General features: G+C 42.7%; 1 protein-coding gene across 1 annotated transcript in view; it reads right to left on the bottom strand.

The window, feature by feature from the left end:
• ddx11 (DEAD/H (Asp-Glu-Ala-Asp/His) box helicase 11) overlaps window positions 1–21163 on the bottom strand; it is a 99468-nt gene that overhangs the window by 64932 nt on the left and 13373 nt on the right. Inside the window, exons 4-6 of the mRNA XM_067999940.1 lie at window positions 20265–20351; window positions 1706–1860; window positions 497–539 (exon numbers count right to left, since the gene is read on the bottom strand). Of these exons, the coding sequence (XP_067856041.1) occupies window positions 497–539; window positions 1706–1860; window positions 20265–20351 (285 nt within the window). The remainder of the gene's footprint in view (window positions 1–496; window positions 540–1705; window positions 1861–20264; window positions 20352–21163) is intronic.

Genomic DNA, 21163 nt, shown 5'->3' with positions numbered 1-21163 from the left:
CTCCTTTAGGGAGATTAACCAGGATAGAATACCAATTAAGACGAAGGTCAAGATCAAGGGTTTAAGGGAAAAAAATCTCAAACCTGCAAGTTGAGGACCTTTAAAGTGCTTTTATGTTAATGCCAGAAGTATCAAAAACCAAATACTAGAACTTCAGTCTTATGCAGTGCTAGAGAAACTAGATATTATAGATATTTCTGAAAGCTGGTTGGATGTAAATGGTGAAATCCAGCTTAAAGGTTGTGAGTGTTTCAGGAATGATGAGAGAAAGGAAGAGATATAGCTATATTTGTTAATGAAAGACTAACTGCTGTAGAAAGAGATGATTTTAGTGCACAAGCCGCAGCAGCTGAAGCTGGTTGGATTCAATTAGTTCAAGCGAATGGTTCCAAATTGATCATTGGCACTTGTTAAAGGATACGGAGCCCTTTGTGATGAAGTATATTGAGCACAAATTACTAAAACATCTGGATTAGGCAACTTCTGTCCTCCAAACCTTTGTCACGTGCTCTTCCTCCAAATCATCCTCGTCAGAAAGGCTGAAAAAAATTAAAAGGGAAGAACCAGCCATAAAACATCGTAAAAACATCTGCTCACACAGTGCCACACAACAGGGGTAATTTTCCATGGACTTTCCTAAGTTGATGCCTTCAGAGAACAGACCTCTCCGAGCCCTGTACAATTCTTCTCTCTACACTGGTCTCCCATTTGTTTGGTCTGTTTTCTGCCTGCTCTCCGGAAGGCGCTCCATTTGCAGTTCCATGGAGACTGGCAGCCCTCCCATGATTTCCCCGTGTGACCATTTTCACCCGAGTGGAGGCCAAGCCTGTTCTCGTCCAACATCTGCAACACAGACTTTCCGCCGGGGATCGTTGGCTAGAGATCAGGAGCGAGAACCCTAGCTGATCTTTCTCCTCTCTAGCCCACTGGCACTGAGGGCAGTTGTAGTTTCAGCTGCCAGCCTGGTTGAGATCAGCTAACTCAGCACAGACCAGGGATTGCTGCTTGGACCTCCTTAACTATGTGGCTTAGTTATTGTCACCATATTGTTCCTTCACCCACAAGGACATTGGGGGAAGCTGTGAAGTTTAAAAATTCAGGTTGGTGTCATTCCTGAGTACCATTGTAATGTAGTCACCATTTAACTGAGGTCACTAGGGCACTCAATCACAGCGACAGGATGAGCACCATCGGCACGGCCTCGCGGTCCCACAGCTGAAAATCTCCATAGCAACAAAATCAACAGCGTCAGCCGTGGCTCAGTGGTATCACTCTCGCCCTTAAGTCAGAAGGTCGTGGGTTCAAGCTCCACTCCAGAGACTTGAACACAAAATCCAGGCTGACACTTCAATGCCAGTACTGAGGGAGTGCTGCACTGTCAGAGGTGCCGTCTTTCGGATGAGATGTTAATCCAAGGTTCTGTCTGCCCTCTCAGGTGGTCATGAAAGATCTCATGGCACTATTCGAAGAAGAGCAGGGGAATTCTCCCGGTATCCTGGTCAATATTTATCCCTCCACCAACATGTAAAACTGATTATCTGACCATTGATATGTACAAATTGGCTGCCGCGTTTCCCACATTACAAATATTGAAGTGTAGTTACTGTTGTAAAGCGCTTTGGTACGTCCCAAATTCATGAAAGGCGCTATATAAATGCAAGTTTGTTCATTCTTTCTTAGAGGCAACGCCAAGACCTCCACCTACCCAGAATCCTTCGGTTTCTTTTCATCATCACTCTCATAATCTGCCAGAATGAAACTCTCGTCCTCCTTGTCCAGAGGTTCTGTGCTCGACGCTTGCTCAGGAGTCACCACTTCTCCACTCATCTCAATGAGGCGCTCAGTATCAGCGTCATCTCTCTGGGACCAAGCACAGGTTAGATGGACAACAATCCATCAATCCCTTGTCAGAGAAAAAGTATTGTTACTATATCCCACAGTGTGCAGTGTGTACCATTTACAAGATGCACTGCAGCAACTCGCCACGGCTTCTATGACAGCACCACCCAATCGCACGACCTCTACCACCTAGGACAAGGGCAGCAGGCACATGGGAACACCACCACCTGCACGTTCCCCTCCAAGTCACACACCATCCCGACTTGGAAATATATCGCCGTTCCTTCATTGTCACTGGGTCAAAATCCTGGAACACCCGACCTAACAGCACTGTGGGAGAACCTTCACCACATGGACTACAGCGCCTTTTCAAGGGCAATTAGGGATGGGCAATAAATACTGGCCTTGCCAGTGACGCCGACATTCCACGAAAGAATAAAAATAAGCACAGGAAGCGCTAGATACAGTGATTCAAGACAACAGGCTAAATCTCTCAGAGGTGGAGGCAAAAAGTTTCAGCCTTTTATCAAGCAACTATAGGGGATGTAGGACATGTTAGACCAAGGGGACTCAAAGATCTGGGAGAGGACCACAATCCTGAGCAGCGACTTCCCTCAGGACTGCTCTGACATCATTACCATTAAGTAACTCCATCTTATTCTTTCAATTAACACACCCACCTCTCTCCTCTCCTGAATCTCAGCCCCTGCACAATCGTACTGCTACTGGGCTGCATACGGAGAAATGTCTGCGGGAGCCACAGGTGAGGGCGTAGTCAGGTTATTGGTGTGCAGGGGAGAAAAGTACCACAAGCCAGTACAGGACATTAGATTGAGACTTAGAGACCAGAGCACCGTCTAAAGGCACCTGGGGTCAGTCTGATATGTTAGGACAGCTGACACTTTGTCAAGGAACAGCAGTAGTGGAGCATAAGGAACACGTTCTGACACTTTGACAGAAACAGTAATGTTTTGCTGCACGAACAATGTCCCAGTATAGAGCTGGTAGAGATTGCAGAGATAGGGCGGGATGGGGAATTACTACTTTTCACAGAGATAGGGCAGGATGGGGAATTACCACATTACACAGAGATAGAATGGGATGGGGAATTACTACATTACACAGAGATAGGGCAGGATGGGGAATTACTACTTTACACAGAGATAGGGCAGGATGGGGAATTACTACTTTACACAGAGATAGGGCAGGATGTGGAATTACTACATGACACAGAGATAGAATGGGATGGGGAATTACTACTTTTCACAGAGATAGAATGGGATGGGGAATTAGTACTTTACAGAGATGGGATGGGGAATTACCGCTTTTCACAGAGAGAGAATGGGATGGGGAATTAGTACTTTACACAGAGATAGAATGGGATGGGGGATTACTACATTACACAGAGATAGGGCAGGATGGGGAATTACTACTTTTCAGAGATAGGGCAGGATGGGGAATTACTACTTTACACAGAGATAGGGTGGGATGGGGAATTACTACTTTACACAGAGATAGGGCAGGATGGGGAATTACTACTTTTCACAGAGACAGAATGGGATGGGGAATTACTACATTGCACAGAGATAGAATGGGATGGGGAATTACTACTTCACACAGAGATAGAATGGGATGGGGGATTACAACATTACACAGAGATAGGGTGGGATGGGGAATTACTACTTTTCACAGAGATAGGGCAGGATGGGGAATTACTACTTTACACAGAGATAGGGCAGGATGGGGAATTACTACTTTACACAGAGATCGGATGGGATGGGGAATTACTACTTTACACAGAGATCGGATGGGATGGGGAATTACTACTTTACACAGAGATAGAATGGGATGGGGAATTACTACTTCAGACATAGATAGGGCAGGATGGGGAATTACTACTTTTCACAGAGATAGGGTGGGATGGGGAATTACTACTTTACACAGAGATAGGGTGGGATGGGGAATTACTACTTTACACAGAGATAGAATGGGATGGGGAATTACTACTTTACACAGAGATAGGGTGGGATGGGGAATTACTACTTTACACAGAGATAGAATGGGATGGGGAATTACTACTTTACACAGAGATAGGGTGGGATGGGGAATTACTACTTTACACAGAGATAGGGTGGGATGGGGAATTACTACTTTACACAGAGATAGAATGGGATGGGGAATTACTACTTTACACAGAGATAGGGTGGGATGGGGAATTACTACTTTACACAGAGATAGAATGGGATGGGGAATTACTACTTTACACAGAGATAGGGCAGGATGGGGAATTACTACTTTACACAGAGATAGGATGGGATGGGGAATTACTACATTACACAGAGATAGGGCAGGATGGGGAATTACTACTTTACACAGAGAGAGAATGGGATGGGGAATTACTACATTACACAGAGATAGGGTGGGATGGGGAATTACTACTTTTCACAGAGATAGAATGGGATGGGGAATTACTACATTACACAGAGATAGGGTGGGATGGGGAATTACTACTTTACACAGAGATAGCATGGGATGGGGAATTACTGCATTACACAGAGATAGGGCAGGATGGGGAATTACTACTTTTCACAGAGATAGGGCAGGATGGGGAATTACTACTTTTCACAGAGATAGAATGGGATTTGGAATTACTACTTTACACAGATCGGGCAGGATGGGGAATTACTACTTTTCACAGAGATAGGATGGGATGGGGAATTACTACTTTACACAGAGATAGAATGGGATTTGGAATTACTACTTTACACAGATAGGGCAGGATGGGGAATTACTACATTACACAGAGATAGGGCAGGATGGGGAATTACTACTTTTCACAGAGATAGGATGGGATGGGGAATTACTACATTACACAGAGATAGAATGGGATGGGGAATTACTACATTACACAGAGATAGGGCAGGATGGGGAATTACTACTTTACACAGTGATAGAATGGGATGGGGAATTACTACATTACACAGAGATAGAATGGGATGGGGAATTACTACTTTACACAGAGATAGAATGGGATGGGGAATTACTACATTACACAGAGATAGAATGGGATGGGGAATTACTACTTTACACAGAGATAGGATGGGATGGGGAATTACTACTTTACACAGAGATAGAATGGGATGGGGAATTACTACATTACACAGAGATAGAATGGGATGGGGAATTACTACATTACACAGAGATAGGGCAGGATGGGGAATTACTACTTTACACAGTGATAGAATGGGATGGGGAATTACTACATTACACAGAGATAGAATGGGATGGGGAATTACTACATTACACAGAGATAGGATGGGATGGGGAATTACTACATTACACAGAGATAGAATGGGATGGGGAATTACTACATTACACAGAGATAGAATGGGATGGGGAATTACTACATTACACAGAGATAGGGCAGGATGGGGAATTACTACTTTACACAGTGATAGAATGGGATGGGGAATTACTACATTACACAGAGAGAGAATGGGATGGGGAATTACTACTTTGCACAGAGATCAGGTGGGATGGGGAATTACTACATTACACAGAGATAGAATGGGATGGGGAATTACGACATGACACAGAGAGAGAATGCGATGGGGAATTACGACTTTACACAGAGATAGAATGGGATGGGGAATTACTACTTTACACAGAGATAGAATGGGATGGGGAATTACTACTTTACACAGAGATAGAATGGGATGGGGAATTACTACTTTACACAGATAGGGCAGGATGGGGAATTACTACTTTTCACAGAGATAGGGCAGGATGGGGAATTACTACTTTTCACAGAGATAGAATGGGATGGGGAATTACTACATTACACAGAGATAGGGCAGGATGGGGAATTACCACTTTACACAGATAGGGCATGATGGGGAATTACTACTTTTCACAGAGATAGGGCAGGATGGGGAATTACTACTTTTCACAGAGATAGAATGGGATGGGGAATTACTACATTACACAGAGATAGGATGGGACGGGGAATTACTACTTTACACAGAGATAGGGTGGGATGGGGAATTACTACTTTTCACAGAGATAGAATGGGATTGGGGATTACTACATTACACAGAGATAGGGCAGGATGGGGAATTACTACTTTACACAGATAGGGCAGGATGGGGAATTACTACTTTTCACAGAGATCGGGCAGGATGGAGAATTACTACTTTTCACAGAGATAGAATGGGATGGGGAATTACTACTTTTCACAGAGATAGGGCAGGATGGGGAATTACTACTTTTCACAGAGATAGAATGGGATTTGGAATTACTGCATTGCACAGAGATAGAATGGGATGGGGAATTACTACTTTACACAGAGATAGGATGGGATGGGGAATTACTACTTTACACAGAGAGAGAATGGGATGGGGAATTACTACTTTTCACAGAGATAGGGCAGGATGGGGAATTACTACTTTACACAGAGATAGAATGGGACGGGGAATTACTACTTTACACAGAGATAGGGTGGGATGGGGAATTACTACTTTACACAGAGATAGAATGGGATGGGGAATTACTACTTTACACAGAGATAGGGTGGGATGGGGAATTACTGCATTACACAGAGATAGGGCGGGATGGGGAATTACTACTTTACACAGAGATAGGATGGGATGGGGAATTACTACATTACACAGAGATCGGATGGGATGGGGAATTACTACTTTACACATAGATAGGGCAGGATGGGGAATTACTACTTTGCACAGAGATAGGGTGGCATGGGGAATTACTACATTACACAGAGATAGGGCAGGATGGGGAATTACTACTTTACACAGAGAGAGAATAGGATGGGGAATTACTACATTACACAGAGATAGGATGGGATGGGGAATTACTACATTACACAAAGATAGGGCAGGATGGGGAATTACTACATTACACAGAGATCGGATGGGATGGGGAATTACGACATTACACAAAGATAGGGCAGGATGGGGAATTACTACTTTTCACAGAGATAGAATGGGATGGGGAATTACTACTTTACACAGAGATAGGATGGGATGGGGAATTACTACATTACACAGAGATAGAATGGGATGGGGAATTACTACTTTACACAGAGATAGGGTGGCATGGGGAATTACTACATTACACAGAGATAGGGCAGGATGGGGAATTACTACTTTACACAGAGAGAGAATGGGATGGGGAATTACTACATTACACAGAGATAGGGTGGGATGGGGAATTACCACTTTACACAGAGATAGGGCAGGATGGGGAATTACTACATTACACAGAGATAGAATGGGATGGGGAATTACTACTTTACACAGAGATAGGATGGGATGGGGAATTACTACATTACACAGAGATAGGATGGGATGGGGAATTACTACATTACACAGAGAGAGAATGGGATGGGGAATTACTACATTACACAGAGAGAGAATGGGATGGGGAATTACTACATTACACAGAGATAGGATGGGATGGGGAATTACTACATTACACAGAGATAGGGCAGGATGGAGAATTACTACTTTACACAGATAGGGCAGGATGGGGAATTACTACTTTTCACAGAGATAGGGCAAGATGGGGAATTACTACTTTACACAGAGATCGGGCAAGATGGGGAATTACTACTTTTCAGAGATAGAATGGGATGGGGAATTACTACTTTACACAGAGATAGGATGGGATGGGGAATTACTACATTACACAGAGATAGGGCAGGATGGGGAATTACTACTTTACACAGAGATAGGATGGGATGGGGAATTACTACATTACACAGAGATAGGATGGGATGGGGAATTACTACATTACACAGAGATAGGGCAGGATGGGGAATTACTACTTTTCACAGAGATAGGGCAGGATGGGGAATTACTACTTTTCACAGAGATAGGGCAGGATGGGGAATTACTACATTACACAGAGATAGGGCAGGATGGGGAATTACTACTTTTCACAGAGATAGGGCAGGATGGGGAATTACTACTTTTCACAGAGATAGGGCAGGATGGGGAATTACTACATTACACAGAGATAGGGCAGGATGGGGAATTACTACTTTTCACAGAGATAGGGCAGGATGGGGAATTACTACTTTACACAGATAGGGCAGGATGGGGAATTACTACTTTTCACAGAGATAGGGCAGGATGGGGAATTACTACTTTTCACAGAGACAGAATGGAATGGGGAATTACTACTTTTCACAGAGATGGGGCAGGATGGGGAATTACTACTTTTCACAGAGATGGAATGGGATTTGGAATTACTGCATTGCACAGAGATAGAATGGGATGGGGAATTACTACTTTGCACAGAGATAGAATGGGATGGGGAATTACTACTTTCCACAGAGAGAGAATGGGATGGGGAATTACTACTTTACACAGAGATAGGGTGGGATGGGGAATTACTACTTGACACAGAGAGAGAATGGGATGGGGAATTACTACATGACACAGAGATAGAATGGGATGGGGAATTACTACTTTACACAGAGAGAGAATGGGATGGGGAATTACTACTTGACACAGAGAGAGAATGGGATGGGGAATTACTACTTTACACAGAGAGAGAATGGGATGGGGAATTACTACTTTACACAGAGAGAGAATGGGATGGGGAATTACTACTTTACACAGAGATAGGATGGGATGGGGAATTACTGCATTACACAGAGATAGGGCAGGATGGGGAATTACTACTTTTCACATAGATAGGGCAGGATGGGGAATTACTACTTTTCACAGAGATAGGGCAGGATGGGGAATTACTACTTTTCACAGAGATAGAATGGGATGGGGAGTTCCTACTTTACACAGAGATAGAATGGGATTGGGGATTACTGCATTACACAGAGATAGGGCAGGATGGGGAATTACTACTTTTCACAGAGATAGGGCAGGATGGGGAATTACTACTTTTCACAGAGATAGAATGGGATGGGGAATTACAACTTTACACAGAGATAGGGCAGGATGGGGAATTACTACTTTACACAGAGATCGGGCAAGATGGGGAATTACTACTTTTCACAGAGATAGAATGGGATGGGGAATTACTACTTTACACAGATAGGGCAGGATGGGGAATTACTACTTTTCACAGAGATAGGATGGGATGGGGAATTACTACTTTACACAGAGATAGGGCAGGATGGGGAATTACTACTTTTCACAGAGATAGAATGGTATTTGGAATTACTACTTTACACAGATAGGGCAGGATGGGGAATTACTACTTTTCACAGAGATAGGGCAGGATGGGGAATTACTACTTTTCACAGAGATAGAATGGGATTTGGAATTACTGCTTTACACAGATCGGGCAGGATGGGGAATTACTACTTTTCACAGAGATAGAATGGGATGGGGAATTACTACTTTACACAGAGATAGAATGGGATTTGGAATTACTACTTTACACAGATAGGGCAGGATGGGGAATTACTACTTTTCACATAGATAGAATGGGATGGGGAATTACTACTTTACACAGAGATAGGATGGGATGGGGAATTACTACTTTACACAGAGATAGGGCAGGATGGGGAATTACTACATTACACAGAGATAGAATGGGATGGGGAATTACTACTTTACACAGAGATAGGATGGGATGGGGAATTACTACTTTACACAGAGATAGGGCAGGATGGGGAATTTCTACATTACACAGAGATAGAATGGGATGGGGAATTACTACATTGCACAGAGATCAGGTGGGATGGGGAATTACTACATTACACAGAGATAGAATGGGATGGGGAATTACTACATTACACAGAGAGAGAATGGGATGGGGAATTACTACATTACACAGAGAGAGAATGGGATGGGGAATTACTACATTGCACAGAGATCAGGTGGGATGGGGAATTACTACATTACACAGAGATAGAATGGGATGGGGAATTACTACATTACACAGAGATAGGGCAGGATGGGGAATTACTACTTTACACAGAGATAGAATGGGATGGGGAATTACTACATTACACAGAGAGAGAATGGGATGGGGAATTACTACTTTGCACAGAGATAGAATGGGATGGGGAATTACTACTTTACACAGAGATAGAATGGGATGGGGAATTACTACTTTACACAGAGATAGAATGGGATGGGGAATTACTACTTTACACAGAGATAGAATGGGATGGGGAATTACTACTTTACACAGAGATAGAATGGGATGGGGAATTACTACTTTACACAGATAGGGCAGGATGGGGAATTACTACTTTTCACAGAGATAGGGCAGGATGGGGAATTACTACTTTTCACAGAGAGAGAATGGGATGGGGAATTACTACATTACACAGAGATAGAATGGGATGGGGAATTACTACATTACACAGATAGGATGGGACGGGGAATTACTACTTTACACAGAGATAGGGTGGGATGGGGAATTACTACTTTTCACAGATAGGGCAGGATGGGGAATTAATACTTTTCACAGAGATAGGGCAGGATGGGGAATTACTACTTTTCACAGAGATAGGGCAGGATGGGGAATTACTACTTTTCACAGAGATAGAATGGGATGGGGAATTACTACTTTACAGAGATAGGGCAGGATGGGGAATTACTACTTTACACAGAGAGAGAATGGGATGGGGAATTACTACTTTACACAGAGAGAGAATGGGATGGGGAATTACTACATTACACAGAGATAGAATGGGATGGGGAATTACTACATTACACAGAGATAGGGCGGGATGGGGAATTACTACTTTACACATAGATAGGGCAGGATGGGGAATTACTACTTTTCACAGAGATAGGGCAGGATGGGGAATTACTACTTTTCACAGAGATAGAATGGGATGGGGAATTCCTACTTTACACAGAGATAGAATGGGATGGGGAATTACTACATTACACAGAGATAGAACGGGATTGGGGATTACTACATTACACAGAGATAGAATGGGATTGGGGATTACTACATTACACAGAGATAGGGCAGGATGGGGAATTACTACTTTTCACAGAGATAGAATGGGATGGGGAATTACAACTTTACACAGAGATAGGGCAGGATGGGGAATTACTACTTTTCACAGAGATCGGGCAAGATGGGGAATTACTACTTTTCACAGAGATAGAATGGGATTTGGAATTACTACTTTACACAGATAGGGCAGGATGGGGAATTACTACTTTACACAGATAGGGCAGGATGGGGAATTACTACTTTTCACAGAGATAGAATGGGATGGGGAATTACTACTTTACACAGAGATAGGGCAGGATGGGGAATTACTACATTACACAGAGATAGAATGGGATGGGGAATTACTACTTTACACAGAGATAGGATGGGATGGGGAATTACTACTTTACACAGAGATAGGATGGGATGGGGAATTACTACTTTACACAGAGATAGGGCAGGATGGGGAATTACTACATTACACAGAGATAGAATGGGATGGGGAATTACTACTTTACACAGATAGAATGGGATGGGGAATTACTACTTTACACAGAGAGAGAATGGGATGGGGAATTACTACTTTACACAGAGAGAGAATGGGATGGGGAATTACTACTTTACACAGAGAGAGAATGGGATGGGGAATTACTACATTACACAGAGAGAGAATGGGATGGGGAATTACTACATTGCACAGAGATCGGATGGGATGGGGAATTACTACTTTACACAGAGATAGAATGGGATGGGGAATTACTACATTACACAGAGATAGGATGGGACGGGGAATTACTACTTTACACAGAGATAGGGTGGGATGGGGAATTACTACTTTACACAGAGATAGGGCAGGATGGGGAATTACTACTTTACACAGAGATAGGGCAGGATGGGGAATTACTCCATTACACAGAGATAGAATGGGATGGGGAATTACTACTTTACACAGAGATAGAATGGGATGGGGAATTACTACTTTACACAGAGAGAGAATGGGATGGGGAATTACTACTTTACACAGAGAGAGAATGGGATGGGGAATTACTACTTTACACAGAGAGAGAATGGGATGGGGAATTACTACATTACACAGAGATAGAATGGGATGGGGAATTACTACATTACACAGAGATAGGATGGGACGGGGAATTACTACTTTACACAGAGATAGAATGGGATGGGGAATTACTACTTTACACAGAGAGAGAATGGGATGGGGAATTACTACTTTGCACAGAGATAGAATGGGATGGGGAATTACTACTTTTCACAGAGATAGAATGGGATTTGGAATTACTACATTACACAGAGATAGGATGGGACGGGGAATTACTACTTTACACAGAGATAGAATGGGATGGGGAATTACTACTTTACACAGAGATAGGGCAGGATGGGGAATTACTACATTACACAGAGATAGAATGGGATGGGTAATTCCTACTTTACACAGAGATAGGGCAGGATGGAGAATTACTACTTTTCACAGAGATAGGGCAGGATGGGGAATTACTACTTTTCACAGAGATAGAATGGGATGGGGAATTACTACTTTACACAGAGATAGGGCAGGATGGAGAATTACTACTTTTCACAGAGATAGGGCAGGATGGGGAATTACTACTTTTCACAGAGATAGGGCAGGATGGGGAATTACTACTTTACACAGAGATAGGGCAGGATGGGGAATTACTACTTTTCACAGAGATCGGGCAGGATGGGGAATTACTACTTTTCACAGAGATGGAATGGGATTTGGAATTACTGCATTGCACAGAGATAGAATGGGATGGGGAATTACTACTTTACACAGAGATAGGATGGGATGGGGAATTACTACTTTACACAGAGAGAGAATGGGATGGGGAATTACGACATTACACAGAGATAGAATGGGATGGGGAATTACTACATTACACAGAGATAGAATGGGATGGGGAATTACTACTTTACACAGAGATAGGATGGGACGGGGAATTACTACTTTACACAGAGATAGGGTGGGATGGGGAATTACTACTTTACACAGAGAGAGAATGGGATGGGGAATTACGACATTACACAGAGATAGGGCGGGATGGGGAATTACTACTTTACACAGAGATAGAATGGGATGGGGAATTACTACATTACACAGAGATCGGATGGGATGGGGAATTACTACTTTACACATAGATAGGGCAGGATGGGGAATTACTACTTTACACAGAGATAGGGTGGCATGGGGAATTACTACATTACACAGAGATAGGGCAGGATGGGGAATTACTACTTTACACAGAGAGAGAATGGGATGGGGAATTACTACATTACACAGAGATAGGATGGGATGGGGAATTACTACATTACACAAAGATAGGGCAGGATGGGGAATTACTACTTTTCACAGAGATCGGATGGGATGGGGAATTACTACTTTACACAAAGATAGGATGGGATGGGGAATTACTACTTTTCACAGAGATAGAATGGGATGGGGAATTACTACTTTACACAGAGATAGGATGGGATGGGGAATTACTACATTACACAGAGATAGAATGGGATGGGGAATTACTACTTTACACAGAGATAGGGCAGGATGGGGAATTACTACTTTGCACAGAGAGAGAATGGGATGGGGAATTACTACTTTACACAGAGATAGGGTGGGATGGGGAATTACCACTTTACACAGAGATAGGGCAGGATGGGGAATTACTACATTACACAGAGATAGGGCAGGATGGAGAATTACTACTTTACACAGATAGGGCAGGATGGGGAATTACTACTTTTCACAGAGATAGGGCAAGATGGGGAATTACTACTTTTCACAGAGATAGAATGGGATGGGGAATTACTACTTTACACAGAGATCGGGCAAGATGGGGAATTACTACTTTTCACAGAGATAGAATGGGATGGGGAATTACTACTTTACACAGAGATAGGATGGGATGGGGAATTACTACATTACACAGAGATAGGATGGGATGGGGAATTACTACTTTACACAGAGATAGGATGGGATGGGGAATTACTACTTTACACAGAGATAGAATGGGATGGGGAATTACTACATTACACAGAGATAGGGCAGGATGGGGAATTACTACTTTTCACAGAGATAGGGCAGGATGGGGAATTACTACTTTACACAGATAGGGCAGGATGGGGAATTACTACTTTTCACAGAGATAGGGCAGGATGGGGAATTACTACTTTTCACAGAGACAGAATGGAATGGGGAATTACTACTTTGCACAGATAGGGCAGGATGGGGGATTACTACTTTACACAGAGATAGAATGGGATGGGGAATTACTACTTTACACAGAGATAGGATGGGATGGGGAATTACTACATTACACAGAGATAGGATGGGATGGGGAATTACTACTTTTCACAGAGACAGAATGGAATGGGGAATTACTACTTTACACAGAGATAGAATGGGATTTGGAATTACTGCATTGCACAGAGATAGAATGGGATGGGGAATTACTACTTTACACAGAGATAGAATGGGATGGGGAATTACTACATTACACAGAGAGAGAATGGGATGGGGAATTACTACATTACACAGAGATAGGATGGGACGGGGAATTACTACTTTACACAGAGATAGGGTGGCATGGGGAATTACTACATTGCACAGAGAAAGGGCAGGATGGGGAATTACTACTTTACACAGAGAGAGAATGGGATGGGGAATTACTACATTACACAGAGATAGGGTGGGATGGGGAATTACTACTTTACACAGAGATAGGGTGGCATGGGGAATTACTACATTGCACAGAGAAAGGGCAGGATGGGGAATTACTACTTTACACAGAGAGAGAATGGGATGGGGAATTACTACATTACACAGAGATAGGGCGGGATGGGGAATTACTACTTTTCACAGAGATAGAATGGGATGGGGAATTACTACTTTACACAGAGATAGGATGGGATGGGGAATTACTACTTTACACAGAGATAGAATGGGATGGGGAATTACTACTTTACACAGAGATAGGATGGGATGGGGAATTACTGCATTACACAGAGATAGAATGGGATGGGGAATTACTGCATTACACAGAGATAGGGCAGGATGGGGAATTACTACTTTTCACATAGATAGGGCAGGATGGGGAATTACTACTTTTCACAGAGATAGGGCAGGATGGGGAATTACTACTTTTCACAGAGATAGAATGGGATGGGGAATTCCTACTTTACACAGAGATAGAATGGGATGGGGAATTACTACATTACACAGAGATAGAATGGGATTGGGGATTACTACATTACACAGAGATAGAATGGGATTGGGGATTACTGCATTACACAGAGATAGGGCAGGATGGGGAATTACTACTTTTCACAGAGATAGAATGGGATGGGGAATTACAACTTTACACAGAGATAGGGCAGGATGGGGAATTACTACTTTACACAGAGATCGGGCAAGATGGGGAATTACTACTTTTCACAGAGATAGAATGGGATGGGGAATTACTACTTTACACAGAGATAGGATGGGATGGGGAATTACTACTTTACACAGAGATAGAATGGGATTTGGAATTACTACATTACACAGAGATAGGATGGGATGGGGAATTACTACTTTACACAGATAGGGCAGGATGGGGAATTACTACTTTTCACAGAGATAGAATGGGATGGGGAATTACTACTTTTCACAGAGATAGGATGGGATGGGGAATTACTACTTTACACAGAGATAGAATGGGATTTGGAATTACTACTTTACACAGATCGGGCAGGATGGGGAATTACTACTTTTCACAGAGATAGAATGGGATGGGGAATTACTACTTTACACAGAGATAGGGCAGGATGGGGAATTACTACATTACACAGAGATAGAATGGGATGGGGAATTACTACTTTACACAGAGATAGGGCAGGATGGGGAATTTCTACATTACACAGAGATAGAATGGGATGGGGAATTACTACTTTACGCAGAGATAGAATGGGATGGGGAATTACTACATTACACAGAGAGAGAATGGGATGGGGAATTACTACTTTGCACAGAGATAGGATGGGATGGGGAATTACTACTTTACACAGAGATAGGGCAGGATGGGGAATTTCTACATTACACAGAGATAGAATGGGATGGGGAATTACTACTTTACGCAGAGATAGAATGGGATGGGGAATTACTACATTACACAGAGAGAGAATGGGATGGGGAATTACTACTTTGCACAGAGATAGGATGGGATGGGGAATTACTACTTTACACAGAGATAGAATGGGATGGGGAATTACTACTTTACACAGAGATCGGATGGGATGGGGAATTACTACATTACACAGAGATAGGGCAGGATGGGGAATTACCACTTTACACAGATAGGGCATGATGGGGAATTACTACTTTACACAGAGATAGAATGGGATGGGGAATTACTACATTACACAGAGATAGGGCAGGATGGGGAATTACCACTTTACACAGATAGGGCATGATGGGGAATTACTACTTTACACAGAGATCGGATGGGATGGGGAATTACTACATTACACAGAGATAGGGCAGGATGGGGAATTACCACTTTACACAGATAGGGCATGATGGGGAATTACTACTTTTCACAGAGATAGGGCAGGATGGGGAATTACTACTTTTCACAGAGATAGAATGGGATGGGGAATTACTACATTACACAGAGATAGGATGGGACGGGGAATTACTACTTTACACAGAGATAGGGTGGGATGGGGAATTACTACTTTTCACAGAGATAGAATGGGATTGGGGATTACTACATTACACAGAGATAGGGCAGGATGGGGAATTACTACTTTACACAGTTAGGGCAGGATGGGGAATTACTACTTTTCACAGAGATAGGGCAGGATGGGGAATTACTACTTTTCACAGAGATAGGGCAGGATGGGGAATTACTACTTTTCACAGAGATAGGGCAGGATGGGGAATTACTACTTTACACAGAGAGAGAATGGGATGGGGAATTACTACTTTACAGAGATAGGGCAGGATGGGGAATTACTACTTTACACAGAGAGAGAATGGGATGGGGAATTACTACTTTACACAGAGAGAGAATGGGATGGGGAATTACTACATTACACAGAGATAGAATGGGATGGGGAATTACTACATTACACAGAGATAGAATGGGATGGGGAATTACTACTTTACACAGAGATAGGATGGGATGGGGAATTACTACATTACACAGAGATAGAATGGGATGGGGAATTACTACATTACACAGAGATAGAATGGGATGGGGAATTACTACATTACACAGAGATAGGGCAGGATGGGGAATTACTACTTTTCACATAGATAGGGCAGGATGGGGAATTACTACTTTTCACAGAGATAGGGCAGGATGGGGAATTACTACTTTTCACAGAGATAGAATGGGATGGGGAATTCCTACTTTACACAGAGATAGAATGGGATGGGGAATTACTACATTACACAGAGATAGAATGGGATTGGGGATTACTACATTACACAGAGATAGAATGGGATTGGGGATTACTACATTACACAGAGATAGGGCAGGATGGGGAATTACTACTTTTCACAGAGATAGAATGGGATGGGGAATTACTACTTTACACATGGATAGGGCAGGATGGGGAATTACTACTTTTCACAGAGATCGGGCAAGATGGGGAATTACTACTTTTCACAGAGATAGAATGGGATTTGGAATTACTACTTTACACAGATAGGGCAGGATGGGGAATTACTACTTTTCACAGAGATAGGATGGGATTTGGAATTACTACTTTACACAGAGATAGAATGGGATTTGGAATTACTACTTTACACAGATAGGGCAGGATGGGGAATTACTACATTACACAGAGATAGAATGGGATGGGGAATTACTACTTTACACAGAGATAGGATGGGATGGGGAATTACTACTTTACACAGAGATAGGGTGGGATGGGGAATTACTACATTACACAGAGATAGAATGGGATGGGGAATTACTACTTTGCACAGAGATAGAATGGGATGGGGAATTACTACTTTACACAGAGAGAGAATGGGATGGGGAATTACTACTTTACACAGAGAGAGAATGGGATGGGGAATTACTACTTTACACAGAGATAGGGCAGGATGGGGAATTACTACATTACACAGAGATAGAATGGGATGGGGAATTACTACTTTGCACAGAGATAGAATGGGATGGGGAATTACTACTTTACACAGAGAGAGAATGGGATGGGGAATTACTACTTTACACAGAGAGAGAATGGGATGGGGAATTACTACATTGCACAGAGATCGGATGGGATGGGGAATTACTACATTACACAGAGATAGAATGGGATGGGGAATTACTACATTACACAGAGATAGGATGGGACGGGGAATTACTACTTTACACAGAGATAGGGTGGGATGGGGAATTACTACTTTACACAGAGATAGGGCAGGATGGGGAATTACTACATTACACAGAGATAGAATGGGATGGGGAATTACTACTTTACACAGAGATAGGGCAGGATGGGGAATTACTCCATTACACAGAGATAGAATGGGATGGGGAATTACTACTTTACACAGAGATAGAATGGGATGGGGAATTACTACTTTACACAGAGAGAGAATGGGATGGGGAATTACTACATTACACAGAGATAGAATGGGATGGGGAATTACTACATTACACAGAGATAGAATGGGATGGGGAATTACTACTTTACACAGAGATAGAATGGGATGGGGAATTACTACTTTTCACAGAGATAGAATGGGATTTGGAATTACTACATTACACAGAGATAGGATGGGACGGGGAATTACTACTTTACACAGAGATAGAATGGGATGGGGAATTACTACTTTACACAGAGATAGGGCAGGATGGGGAATTACTACATTACACAGAGATAGAATGGGATGGGTAATTACTACTTTACACAGAGATAGGATGGGATGGGGAATTACTACTTTTCACAGAGATAGAATGGGACGGGGAATTACTACTTTACACAGAGAGAGAATGGGATGGGGAATTACTACTTTACACAGAGATAGAATGGGATGGGGAATTACTACTTTTCACAGAGATAGAATGGGATGGGGAATTACTACATTGCACAGAGATCGGATGGGATGGGGAATTACTACATTACACAGAGATAGGATGGGACGGGGAATTACTACTTTACACAGAGATAGGGCAGGATGGGGAATTACTACTTTACACAGAGATAGGGCAGGATGGGGAATTACTACTTTACACAGAGATAGGGCAGGATGGGGAATTACTACATTACACAGAGATAGAATGGGATGGGGAATTACTACTTTACACAGAGATAGGGCAGGATGGGGAATTACTCCATTACACAGAGATAGAATGGGATGGGGAATTACTACTTTACACAGAGAGAGAATGGGATGGGGAATTACTACATTACACAGAGAGAGAATGGGATGGGGAATTACTACATTACACAGAGATAGGATGGGACGGGGAATTACTACTTTACACAGAGAGAGAATGGGATGGGGAATTACTACATTACACAGAGATAGGGTGGGATGGGGAATTACTACTTTACACAGAGAGAGAATGGGATGGGGAATTACTACATTACACAGAGATAGAATGGGATGGGGAATTACTACATTACACAGAGATAGGATGGGACGGGGAATTACTACTTTACACAGAGATAGAATGGGATGGGGAATTACTACTTTTCACAGAGATAGAATGGGATTTGGAATTACTACATTACACAGAGATAGGATGGGACGGGGAATTACTACTTTACACAGAGATAGAATGGGATGGGGAATTACTACTTTTCACAGAGATAGAATGGGATGGGGAATTACTGCTTTACACAGAGATAGAATGGGATGGGGAATTACTGCTTTACACAGAGATAGAATGGGACGGGGAAGTATCACTTTCAGATGAGATGTTAAACCGAAGCCCTGTCTGCCCTTTCAGGTGGAGGTAAAAGATCCCATGGCACTATTCGAAGAATAACAGGTGAGTTATTGCAGTATCATGGCCAACATTTATTTCTGAACCGATTATCTGCTCATTCATCACACTGCTGTTTGTGGGAGCTTGCTGTGTATAAATTGGCTACCACCTTTCCTGCATTCCAACAGTGACTACACTTGAAAGAATACTTCATTGGCTATAAAGCGCTTTGGGGCATCCTGAAGATGTGAAAGGCGCTATATAAATGTTAGTTTTTCTTACTTCTCATTACACAGAGTAATGAGCCACTGGAATGGATTACTAGGATGAGTGGTAACGGACAGCACTTTGATCTCACTGAAGGAAAAAATATAATGGTGCAATGGGAAGGCAATAGCATGACCAATGCGTCTTCTTCATCCAAACGCTTTGTGATCAACTGACTGCCTGTCTGTCTCCACAAACCCAAACACCTTCCTCCGCAGCTCTAGTTTAAAGAAGAATTCCTACCTTGCGTTTCAAAGCATATTTAAGCTGCACATTGTTACGCATTTGCTCCAAACGTTCCTCTCTTTTCTTTCTCTTTAATTCTTCATCCTTAAAAAAAAAAGTTTGGAAATATCCACGATTTTAGAATAAGTTCTGTACAAGTACAGCCATTTGCTCCCCTCATACACCTCAAGTTCCCGGGGAGGCCAGATTCTCTGTGACAGTTCCCGACGTTATAAGTAGACTTCCTGACTGCGGGGTTCCAAACAGGAAAAACACTCAAGGTGTGAAACCCCTGTCCACTACAATTAGGGGAAATGGGAGTATAAAGTGGGGAAGCTCCACTGTTTACTAATGTACATTATCATTAAAATTAGCAGAGACAGGAATTTCACTCGTGGGCCTTAATAAGGAGCCAGTGGTGAGAATATCTGGTCTTCCACCAATTCTACTTAAGTCGCTCTGTCTGATGGTTCTTTCTCCATCAATCCAGGGTTCCCCAGAGTTCTCTCCTCTCTCTCCCACCGTTTCTTCATCAGATCAATGACCTCCTTATTCAACCGTGTCCAATCTTTTGCTGATGATTCCACTCTATAATCATCAGCTTCTTTCTCAACGTTCACAATGTTTGAAACTTTACATTTTGATCTTCTCCACAGCCATTGATGAGGTGCTGAACATCTGGTTGTTTCCAATCCTACAAGGCAGTTTCCTCGTACCCCTTGTCAAAACACCAACAGCTCCCAACACCCACCTTTAATGGTCCTTCATATATTGACATTCCTCCAATTCCACTGGAATTCCCACATGTCTCCCACTACTAAAACTTCCAAAAAGCTACAACATAGGGCTACCTCCATTCTAAAACACCAAAACAGCTGGTTGTAGACAAGAGCTAAGCGGTCTCAATACCAACGGAT

The sequence above is a fragment of the Heptranchias perlo genome, chromosome 18 (assembly GCF_035084215.1).
Source record: "Heptranchias perlo isolate sHepPer1 chromosome 18, sHepPer1.hap1, whole genome shotgun sequence".
In the NCBI taxonomy this organism is placed as follows: domain Eukaryota; kingdom Metazoa; phylum Chordata; class Chondrichthyes; order Hexanchiformes; family Hexanchidae; genus Heptranchias; species Heptranchias perlo.
Note: the sequence above shows the minus strand (reverse complement) of the source record. Positions and strands in the feature narration are given on the sequence as shown.